General features: G+C 43.4%; 1 protein-coding gene across 10 annotated transcripts in view; it reads left to right on the top strand.

Annotated features, from left to right (window-relative positions):
- The window catches only part of MAD1L1 (mitotic arrest deficient 1 like 1), a 348,097-nt gene that overhangs the window by 193,125 nt on the left and 142,943 nt on the right, over window positions 1-12,029 (top strand). For all 10 annotated transcript variants that reach the window (XM_064389851.1, XM_064389849.1, XM_064389850.1 and 7 more), the window contains one exon: window positions 361-451. In XM_064389851.1, coding sequence (XP_064245921.1) covers window positions 361-451 — 91 coding nt within the window. The remainder of the gene's footprint in view (window positions 1-360; window positions 452-12,029) is intronic.

Raw genomic sequence — 12,029 nt, 5'->3', positions numbered from 1 at the left:
TATTGTGAAGGCCAAAAGTATAAATCAGATCAAAAAGAGATTTGATGTCTCATGGAAGTTTTAGCTACTGGTGGTTATTAAACATGATGGTCTAGACTCAGCCTGTGGTTCAGAAGGTATCCAAGCTGAACTTGCTTCATATTCAGCTTGTATATTTTTAATATACTTTTACAAATTACAGTCTCATCATATAAACGCGTCGCTTTTAACCATATGTTTCAGCTGCCTCAGTAGTGCAGTTCTGTGGTACTGAATGCAGGAATAATCTGATATCCTTTCTGATTTCATGCTTTACTTGATTATTTGTGGTGGAACTGTGCAGGGACACCCAAAGTCTATTAATTTTCTTTTCTTCTCCAGGCTGAAAATTGAGGAGCTGGAAGCTGAGCGCAGCAAGCTGGCAGAGGAGAAGAGATCTCTGGAAATGCAGCTGGAGAAGCTCACTCTGCAGGTAGGAGTGTGCAGGTCCAGAGCAGCTGGAGAGCCTGGCGTGGTCCACGAGTGCTCCCAGCATGGAGCTTCCCTCCCCTGCATCTGGGCAAGGCACCTTTGGGCAGCCTGTGCTGACTGCACTGCCACACCTGTGTTTGTGACCGTGCCGTCAGAGAGGTTTGATCTCACATGTAATCACACAGATTGAGTTGTCTTGTGGGATGACTTCTCTACGTCTTCTCTCCTTGGAGCCTTAAGAATTGGTCCACCACTAGAAGTTGTTTGTCCCCAAATTCATTCATGGCAAAGTGGGAGCATAGACAGGGCAGAGCAGGATGGAGTGGATGGGAAAATTTGAGCTTTGTTCATGTTGAAGTCTCCTTTCTGCTGGTGTCAGTGATGAAAGCAGAGACCACCTCAGCAGGCAGGAGCTTTGCAAGCCAGGAACCATCAGTGCTGTCGAGGGGATGAGCTGGCAGCATCCACAGATGTGGAGGCAGGAGGATGGGAGGTGTGTTCCTTTTGCTGTGCTGCTCTGTGTGGTTTGTCTTTTCCTGGTGCTGTCCTCTAGGGCAGAAGGTGTTCAGCTTTTTACTCGGGATAGATCAGTGAAATCCCACACAAAGGCACCTGCAGCAGAGAAGTAGACTGGCTGTTCAGCTTGTTGTCACCCTAGGAACAGCTTTCCCGTGCAGAGGAATGGCAAGGGAGTTGCTTCAAGCTTTTGTAGTGTTTCCTGTTTGAAAGATGCTGGAACAAACAAGAAGCTGACCCTGTTGGTTCAACCAAAGCCCACCCACCCTTCTTGAAGAAGGGGTGTTATCTCTTCATTCTTTTCTCTCTGATGTGCTGAACAATTTGTCATTGTAGCATTCTCTTAATTTTTCTTTCTTTTTATATTTATTTTTCCCATTTTTTTTTGCAAATTGCTTCATGGTAGAAAACCTGCATGAAAGCTGATTTGAAATTACCCAAATTTCAGCCAGACCATTGATTTTATCTTGACACCTATTAGACATGCATCAAAATTTCTTTTTTTTATAACCCATTCCTGGAGACAGGGGAAGTGACAGCTTTGATAAAGCAGGGAGCTAAGAGCTGCTGAGCATCTCTGCTGAGCCATGTTTAGTGTGAAACCTGTCACCCTGCTCTCCTTTAATTGGGTTTCAGTCATCAGAAGGAGATGAAAGCTTTGGGCTGGTGTTTGGATGCTTAGGCCTCCAACAAACACACAAGCAGCTTTGGTTTCAGACCAGATTACAGCTCAGGTCATGGTTAATCTGCCTACATGGTCTTAGGGTGGTTGATGGCTTTCCAAGAAGGCCTGACTAGAGGAATTCACTATTTTATTTGTGATATCTCAAAATATCACAAAGATCGGCTTTGTTTGTTCATACAAAGATGAACCAAGTGACTTGAGATGCCAAGTCTTGAATAGCAGATTTAGGAAAAAGAAATCTTTGAGTTAGTGAGCTGAATTCAGGTAGTGATGCTCTGGCATCTCCCTTGCCAAGGCTGAGCACATGACTTTAACTCCTTATTTAACAGGAGGTAGCTCCCCCTGTCCCTAAAGTCTCACTTTACTTGTGTCTTAGAGAACTTGATGCCTGAAGTAGTTTTTTTGAATGAGAGGGAGTAGAGAGGAAAGCACAAGTGCAGGAATATGTCAGCTGAATGCTAAAGTCTCAGTATTGATCAGTGTGTGCCCACCTGAATGACCAAGAACTCCTCAGAGGGAAAAACATCAGCCTTCCCAATTTTTATTCACCCTGTGAATCAAATACCTTGACAGGCCAGGCTTAAAATGACTCTTTTTATAAACACATTGAAAGAAGGTTTGTTAGAGACAGAACCCACAAAGTTAAGGATAAGCTTAGAAATTCACCACTTCTCTCAGTGCTGAGCAAATATGCTGAAAATGTCATTATAAACTCAGATAAGGTCACTGAAGTGTTGCTAGTTTGACATGTTATTTATTCCCACCTCTGAAAGAAATCATTGGGAAATGATGGGTTAAAATAAAGTCTTGTATCATGAAGGGAAGAAAAGCAAGACAAACTACATAGAGAAGTCACAAGGAAGTTTTGCTGAACAGGAAGATGAATAAAACTACAAAATGGGAGAAGCATGACTTCAAATCAAATAAAGATGTAAGAGAAGGGGCTGACATTAAACCAGGTAGAATGGGGGGATACCTGACAAATCCTTATCAGCAGTTCTTTCTTGTAAAATAAAACCTCTGACTCCTGGAATTTTATCTACTAAAGGAAAGATATGTAGAAGGGATGTATTAAAGTTGGGAATTTTGCAGAGACAGGTTGTAGAATTAAAGCTCTGAGCGCTTTACACTGAACTGAATCTGTTGAGTTTACAAAGTTGTGTTTGCTGCATGAAATCTAGGGAGATAACAGCTAGTAATTCATGATTAAAAATGTCAGATTGAATGTATTGAGGTGTGGAGTTTCAAAAATGTTTGTCTCCAAATCACAGAATCATTTAGGTTGAAATAGAGCTCAGATCATTGAAACCAACCTGTGACCTGACACCACCAGACCATGTCTGTCAGCCAGACTGTGTCACTGAGTGCCATGTCCAGGCTTTGCTTAAACACCTCTGGGAATGGCAAATCCACCACTTCTCTGGGCAGCCCGTTCCAATGGCTGATCCCCATTTCTGTGAAGAACTTCCTCCTCTCGCTTTAGTTTGTATCTGAATATTGGCACAGGAATTTTGCTGATTTCTGCACAAAAGCCCATATTGTGGGCAAGGGAACCCTGATGGACTGGGCAGAGAGCAAAGGAGCACCTGGAAAGGTGCTTTTGGTGTGTGACTTACTCTCCTTGAGCTCAGTATTAGGAAATGAACTAAGGTGCTGATACCTCTCCTCTCCACAGCCATATAACATCTGACATCTTTTTGTATTCTGTTCTTGTGTGGGGACAGCTTGAATTATGCCTGAAGGTGTTTTCCACCTCCACACACCCTGTCTTCCAAAACCCCTTGCCTCTTGACACCTAGCTGCAGGCTGCATTGATTTTCCTTCACTAGTATAAAGACTTTAGCATGGATATCATTCACTGGCCAGGTCTTTACTGCTAACGAAAACCTCAGATTACAAAAACACAGGAGATGTAGAGCTGTAGAGAAGTGACACCCAGTTGAGACTGCCTCCCTGGTGCCCAGGATATTATCTCAAGGAAAACATTTGAAACCCTGGCTCAGGAGAAGGATTCAAATAATATGAAAAGAATGGGTTTAAACAGACAATTTTATCTCATCTCCTCTACCCTTCTTCCTTTTGATGAAGCAAAAAAACATTTCCAGGAAACCTGAGCTGCTACTGCTTGGCCCATGGTGGTCAGGCTGAGAATTCAGAGAAAGGTTTGGTTTGTTTATCTGAAATGATATGGACCATCTTCCAGAGGTGCTGGTGGAAAAGTGCAGCTTGATGCCAGGAACAAAAGAGACTGATCAAATCAGTGCTTTTTGGATAAAGTGGGAGGAAGGAGTTGTGAGGAGTGTTCAATTAGCATTTCTTACTGCTAGGAGCCCTGTGTTTGCAGGCAACCAAGCGGATGTAAAGTGTTCCTTATGCAAATACTACTCTCCTGCTTTTCCTGCTCTCCTCTACTCTTCCAGCTGAAGAAGAGATTCTTCAAGGTTGGCTGCTTCAAGGAAGATTGATTAAAATCAGCTGCAGTTTGACTTAATTGGATCCATATGTTTGGAGAGGGAGCAGGACTAGTTAACGTCCTCATAATTAGTTCACAGCTGGTTGGTGAGAAAAATGAAACTCCAGTTAGAGTTCAGATAAGTGGATCTGTATGGATAAAAGACAAGTAGATGGGTGGGGTTTTTTTACATTGAGATGTATTTGGGCTTGAAAATCACCTCTAGTCCCATAGCCAAGCTGGCAGCCTAATCCCTTTGAGCATGTGCATGTGTATTTATGAGGCTAAATGGAAAGAGTCTGTATTTTCTGGCTTGTTTCTGAGTAAAAAGAATAACCTTTGGTGGATGCTGGCAGTCAAGAAAACCTGATAGAAAACTGGGAGAGGGTCTCAGGAGCAGACAAAACCCAACAAGGGCAGTTTGTCTGTGAGAAAGGGTCATGACTTGGCACAAGCTCTGGACTGTCCAGCTTTGACTGCCTTGTCCCTGCTCACAGTGGTAACTGGTTATGTTTAGTCTCTCTGTGAGTCAGCAATAAGACAATAACACTCTTAAAAATGCAGTATTATTCATACATATTGAAATTATTGATCTTTGCCTATTATTTCAAAGCTCAGAAAGAGCTGACTAACTACATAGTATGGGGACAGTCATCAGAAAACTTACCCCAGACAGAAGCTGGAATTTATGTTAAACTTTGCTGTTAGACTGGGACTGCATTGCCTATTGTGGTGTCCTTGAGGGAAGTGCTTGCTGGGTTTAGTTTTCCAGAAGTGAGATGTCCATGAATGATAGAAGTGCTGGACATCCAGAGCATTCACATGTTTCCCTGCCCCCTTATCTCTGCAATCCTTGTGGCTGAGCTGGCCTACTCCTTCTTCTAGCACTGTATTTTGAGGGAATAACAAAACATCTGGGAGCTGTACCCCAGGGGAAGGTGGACTGAGCATGTTTCTCCTCTTTAAGCATTAATGACTCATTTTATGGTTAGGGCTTTGGCAGCTGGGCAGTGACTAGCTTGGAGTTAAGAACCCAAGGGGAAGCTGAGGTCATTTAACAGTCTAACTGTTCATTTTGTGACCAGTAAAGAATGATGAATGAATCATTTACACTGTTATAAAACTTAAAAGGACATAGACAACCTTTCAAGGTTCTCTAATTGGCCTCTCAAATGCTCACATTCTTCCTGGATTATCTCTATGCCTTCCCTTTTCACAAACTTCCTGTCCTTTTTTCTTCATCTCTGCATGCTGAGGTCTGTGTTAGCCTCTGTGGCACAGTTGGTCCCTGTTGAAAACCTCACCTAAGTTTAGGCTTCTTTAGCTGGTTCTAGGCAACTCACTTGGCATCTCTTCAGTCAGGTACTGCTTGTGGCAAGGTGTGGGAACAAATTTGCGTGTATTCCAGAGGGACTTAATTATGAGATAGAATAACTGAGAGCATACAGCAGGAGATCTGTAAAGAGAAGATGAAGAGAAGTGCAGGTCCTGGACTGCAGAAGGTTGGATCATATTGTGCTGCCCCACTCATCCAGTGCATCAAGTTAATGGGAGCGTGTGGGAGGGGATGGGGAACAGAGTGATTTGTGATCCATTCCAGAGACTCCTGGATTTGATCAGCAATAAGCTCATCTTTTATAGGCAAAGCTTATCTTCTACATTTCACAGGCAGCATCAGGTCTGCTCCGACCTAAGGAAGTGTATCTGCTCAAGTGTATGTAGGCAGAGAACACTCTGGGGATCACTTCACAGTTTGGCTCAAAACAGCAATGAAAAACATGAGATAAACAGAGATCATGGGTATCAATTCATGACAGCTTAGAGGTGTGTAATGCTTGCATAAAACAGGGGACAATATTCACACAGGAAGCTGGCTTTGAAGAAGGGGCCAATGAGTTCTGGGGATGCCAACAGCAGTGGAGATAGGGTGGCACAGGCAGTAGTGTGCCAGGGACAGAGGGACACTGTGGTGGAGTCACCCAGCATGTCCTGGTGGTTGGTCTGGGCAACACCTGTGCTGCTACACCACCTTCACTTCAGTCATCTCTTGAGCTGGGTAGGAGAAGCTGAGTCTGAGCTGCTCTGCTGTGTGGGTGTCCCTGGTGTTCACAGGGAGCTGCTAAGGGGATGTGCTGAACTGGCTCCAAATGAATGGAAGGGAAAGGAGCATCCCCTGTAATGCACCCATAAATTCTGCTGAAAGGATTATACGTGTTATTTGGGAAAAAACACTGTGTGTCTCATGCCACGTGGATTAGGTACTGCAGGAAATCCTAGAACTGGTGTAAAATGGAAGGAGTGTAGAACCTGCTGTGATCCAGCCCCTGGGGATTACGTGACACTGAATGAGCTGGGGCTATGCAAATATTTGTATGTGTTAATTCTGAATACACTGCTGTTATTAGAATTAACAGAAATTAGAAACATTCCACGGGAGCAGAGAGGAGAAGCATAAACATGTCATTTACTTGTAGGTTTGTCATTAGGTGGTTCAAGGAGAAGCTGTTTGATGGCCTTGGTGGCCCTGATAAATGTGATGTGCAAAGTGGATGTCGAAAGAAACAAGGACAGGCACAGCACAGACTTGCTAATGTTTGTTAACATCAGGGACCACGAGTGCATAGGTTCACATTTGTGCAGGAAAATCTTACCAACATGCCCTTTAAAAAAATTTTAAAAGGAATTCACACATTGAATATTAAACACCTGAAGCTCTATAAATTCTTCTGCCAGAGCTGCCACCGTATTGTTTATTTCATGCAGCACCTTTCTCAAAGTTCTGCAGAAACTGATTAACATTTGCATAATACATTTAACACGAAAATCCAGAATAAATTCATTAATGTTCTGCTGCCACTACCCTTGAAAATATCAGCGGCTGTGTGGCATCACAAAGCTCATTAGATGAGCAGAGGGGGAGGAAGGGCGAGCGCTGGATTTCCTGAACAGCTCTGAAACAGGAAAGGTCAGTGCACTGAGTGTCAGCACCTGAGCAGCAGCATGGGGAGCTCAGAGCAGGCAGGGGGAGCTGGGCCAGGGGAAATGTCCTGCTGGAAAAGGTCGCTGTACCACTACACAGGAAGCATGAACTTTCAGGAGGTGCCATCCATGCTGGAGTAGAAAAATTGAGCGCAAAATGCAGATGAGGATGGTGCTACACTAAGGAGGAGGCTGCTCCTACAGCACGTGTGTTCTGCAGGGGCAAGCAGCAGGAAATTGTTCCTGTTCTTCTCTGGTATAAGAAAGCTGGCTTGAAACAAACCTTGGCTTTCTGAATGGGTGTTGCAGAATAAATGGTGGTGTTTTAAAAGTCGTGCAAGGCTTGGTTGCACGGCACCAGAGCAGTAAATCTGGGGTGAGTGCACTGCCTCCATGGGAGTGAGGGGACAGAGACACCATTGGTATTCTTGTACGGTAAAAAGAGCAACAGTATACAAAAATTAGTCATTTCAGCTACAAATACACATTCAAACTCTCAGTTGTGATTTTAAATTCCTAACCGAAAACATACAATGTGTGCCAGTCAAGTAGTAGTAAGTAGCAACTCCAGAAGGCTTCTGTGTGTTTCACTGATCCCCAGAATCACCCCGTGGGTGAACGCCAGGGCTGATGAGACAGAAACAACCATTTTAAAATGAGACTTCACTTTTAAAGTCCTCTAATCTTACTTCTCTCACAAAGAAAAAGCAAAGTTTCAGGAAGCATTAAGAGTGACTGTCCCTTTATAGTTTTCTTGTTTTTCTCTGTAGTCATTCAGTGGCACAAATTAGTTTTCAATTGTTCTTTCTTCATTTTCTATTATTTTTCTGCTGCTTTGAATTCTGCTTCCATGTCAGAGAAACAAAACAAAAATGTCATTTAGACCTGTGTAAGGCAAATAACGCTTCGCAAGGTTTGTTTACTGAAGCTTTGTGCTTTCTCTCAGACTTTTATGAGTGCCATGTCCATGAGTTGCAGCTCTCTCCACGTTAGGTTTTGAGCTTTTCATTATTCATTGCCATTTCAGCCTTTGGTTGATGACCCAACTATTTCTGAGTTTTTGATTAAAACAAAGTAATAGGTCACAGTTTCATGCTGCCCTTGTCTTTGCCATTTCTGTTGTGGTCTGGCTTTGTAAAGTCCAAGTTTTCAGTAATATTCTTCAGCAGTTTTATTCTTTTGATACTCTGGTTATGGTGCCATATTTTTCCTCTACTTCTTGGTATATGTAAAACTTGACACCATCTTGAGGAGACAAAAGGCCAGGACGTGTCACCCAGATTATGGAAAAGAAATAAGTTGGAATTTAATAATATTTTCTCTGAGTGCGTGATGAGGGGAAGAGGAAAAATCTGCCTGTTTCATGTCACAGTGAAGAGTGGGCAGTGTTTGTAATGATGTTAAAATACACATGAGGAAATGGGGAGAGGCACTGGTGGGGGTGGCAGTGTGCAGCAGAGAAACACATTTTTGTGTGACCTCTGTCGGGGGGATTCAAGCATGTGAGATGTTGGTACGTTATCTTACGTATCCCAGAACTCTTCCCTTTGATCAGCCTGACCTACCACCTCTGTGACACTTGGGGGCAGATATTTACATTTTAAAAATGGGGTTTCTCTGAAGAATTTCTTCAAATAGTGGGAAGGAAACTCTGTCACTGGATGTGTGGCATTGCCATTCATCTGGCAGTGCAGGCTCGTGGTGTGCCTTGGGGTGAGTGGGGAGAAGTAACACCCCAATAACAGAGCATTTCTGTCAGCACACCCTGAGCACAGATCATGATACAGGCCCTTCCTAGCCCAAATTTTGCTCAATTTCCATTTGCTGTTGTTTGATAAGACTTTAAAGAGACATGGATCCAAGAGAGACAGTCAGGAAAAAAGTAATTGTTTTTGACAGCTTTCCTAGCTAGATTTGAAAGACAGGTAATAGTGGAATGGAAGATGATGCCTAATTTGGGTAGAAAGGCTGTTCTGTTTAAATGAGGATGGACAGTTGGAGTGGCAGGGTAAGTGAAGTGCTGTGGGAAGAGCATTCCCTTCATATCTTTTTTGAAAAATGAGCAGTGCCCCATGAGGGGGTTCTGTGTGTTCAGGAGGGTGTCTGGAAAGCCCCAGCTGTGTTCCATGCAGCTGGGAGGGCTCCCAGGTGATCCATCACAGCCTGAGCATGGGGCTCAGCTCCATCAGGAACTCTGCTGCTTCTTCTGATCAACATTTAAACCCCACATTTCCTAAATGATGCAGCAGCTCTGTGCCTGTTCTTTGCATTTTTGGCAGGACATTTAAAATGAAATAAAAATTCCCTGAAAGCTGTTGTGCATGTTGGACATGACAGAAGATGTTCAGTTGAGATTGTGACCTTTCAGAACAAAGACACTGCTTTTGAAAAGGGGGTTCATTGTGCTTCTGGCTGTACTAAGATGAAAAACTTGAAAAAACAGTAACATGAAGGCTGTGCAGCAAGGATGAGCTCTCCAGAGGTCCTCTTGTGTATTTTTGGTTGTCTTCCAGTGGATGCATTCTTCCTCTCTGTGCAGTGCTACCACAGTTCCAATCAGTAGTAATTACAGAAATTTTCTCATTTTTATGAGTAGAGGGATGTGAAAAGCTGTTGACAGCAGTCTGCAAGGGAGCTCAGCTGTGGGGCTGCTTTCCCTCTAGATCCATCACAGCCAGAGCTGCTGACCTTAAGGTGATTTCCCAAGGAGTCAGGGCTCGCTCAGAGGTCACTCTGTTCTGAGTGCAAGGAAAAGTGTGATTAGATATGTATGAGCTCTTATGATTAATATTAACGTGGTGGAGCTGCCTGAACATTTAAATACAACACTGGGGAATTTAATTTTTTTATATATGTATATATATGTTTGCAGATTATTATTAGAATGCATGTCACTGTATTTAAATATAGACATGACTTGATATAGATGGGTGTAAAATAGGACTATCACAGACATTGGCTCAAGAGAATCCATCTGGAGTGTGGTCAGAGGGTTGGCAGGGAGGGAAATGCCTGCTCAGGAGGGAGAACAGACAGTGGGTGTGGGCTGGGGCTTCTTCCTTGGATATGCTACAACCAGCATGTCAGACTGTGCCCATCAGGCTCACAGAAGCTGAAATGAAGGAGGGGGCAGCACTGGAGACATTCCTTAGGATCCTCTTCAGGTCATAGGGGAAGGAATAGTGGCTGTATGACATGAAATGGTTTCACCAGTGCTGCCAAGTGGCTGTGCCATGGTGGCTCATGGACAGTGACTTCTACAGCCAAACAGTTTGAGGATTGAATGTCAGTGTCTTTTGACTTTCCTGCTTTCTCAAGGTCTCTGACATCTTCTGAGTGTGATGCTTCTGTTTGACACTGCTTAGAAGACAGATCTGTGTCTGTATCTGGAGATTTTTTTTGTGTGGTCCATTCTCTCAAGCATCCTAGAGGAAAAAAAACAACACTGGACATGCTGCAAACAGACCTGTCGGTCAATTTACCAAGTGTATTCCTCCTAAGCCTACCCTCTTATCCTTCCCATTTTAGTTCCTTGGCAGTTTCGTTCAACTTAATGCTCTTTACTGATGTTTTCTGCTTCCAGGAGATCAGAAAGATAGTCTGAGTCCTTTAGATATGTGTGAAAGTTAGAGATGATGCCCTTCTACCATTTTACTCAATGATAACTTGAAAACTTGTGTCTGGGCAAGGCTGCTTCTGAAGTATTTATTTCTTCAGGCAGGCAGCTCAGGATAATGTTGAATTTGCTGGTTGGAGCAGTTAACTCAAAGCTGTTCACAATCCAATAGATTGCCCCATAGCCATTCCTCTTATTGTTTCAGTTTATCCACAAATCTCTCTTACTCTTGTAAAATTGAAATGAAGATGAGACGACTGTCCCCATCTGAAAAGATTTCAGTGCTGCTTGAAGTCTCCTTGCACTGGCAGAAAAAACAATTGAGCTTTGAGCTTGAACTGAGAGACAGATAAGATCACCAGGAGATTTCCACAGCAAATGCAGAATATATTCTTCTCTAATGGATTCTTAGTGCTGTCTGGCAAGTAATTGAATTGCTTGGGTATGAAGGGAGAGGGGACTGGGTTGGGGTTTTTTGGTGTTTGGTGGGTTTTTTTAAAGCTCCCAAATTTTGTGAAGATAGGAAGTAAGCCATGCTTTCTCTGCACGACACAGGATGTCTGTCAGACATGGGGGAAGGTAATTAAAATGTCACAATATGTACATGAGGGTGATGAGGCAGAAAAGACCGATCACTTCCTTGGTTCTAGGAATTTGTCTGTGTCCCTGCTTCTATCTACTCACTGTGAAATCCGCAAGTAATTCATGCTCTGGGGGTAGGAATGAGGCCACTGGGTAAATCTGGCCTCTCTCCCTCTCTCTCTCTCACTGGAATAAAGCAGAAAATAAATTAAATCCATTCTTGCTGTGCTGCAATTACTAAGGCAGTCTCACTCCAGCTGGGTGACAGCAGAGTGCTGGGTCCTGCTGGCCCATCGTAGCCAACACTGGTGCACTCTGCCAGAGCACCAGTGCTAGCAGAGGTTAGCACTGGGGCAACTGGGAGGCTTCCACAGCCAATCTGCTTCAGTGCACAGCATCTGAGGGGACAGAAGCAAAGCAGCATCTGCCTCTTTCCCATCCTTTTGTTGAAAAGTACGAAGTATGTCCTGGAAAGCCAAGGGAATGATGGAGAGAGATAATAACACACCCTTTGGTGTATTCTTTGGAAACACTCAAATGGCCAAGAGGTGGTCCAAGCCTTACATCCTGCATCAATGAAAACCACTGAACAACAGCAAAATGGAGGGGGAAAAAAAAAAAGAAGGATGATCATCAGGGAAATTGCTATAATGGTAAGATAATTAGAACACAGAATGATTAACATTAGTCAGTCTGCTGCATTGGCAAGGACTTTGCAAGTTGACATAATGGGCCTCTTCCATATCAAA

Source organism: Passer domesticus, chromosome 15 (genome assembly GCF_036417665.1).
Source record: "Passer domesticus isolate bPasDom1 chromosome 15, bPasDom1.hap1, whole genome shotgun sequence".
NCBI lineage: Eukaryota > Metazoa > Chordata > Aves > Passeriformes > Passeridae > Passer > Passer domesticus.
This window is presented reverse-complemented; position numbering and strand designations above follow the sequence as displayed.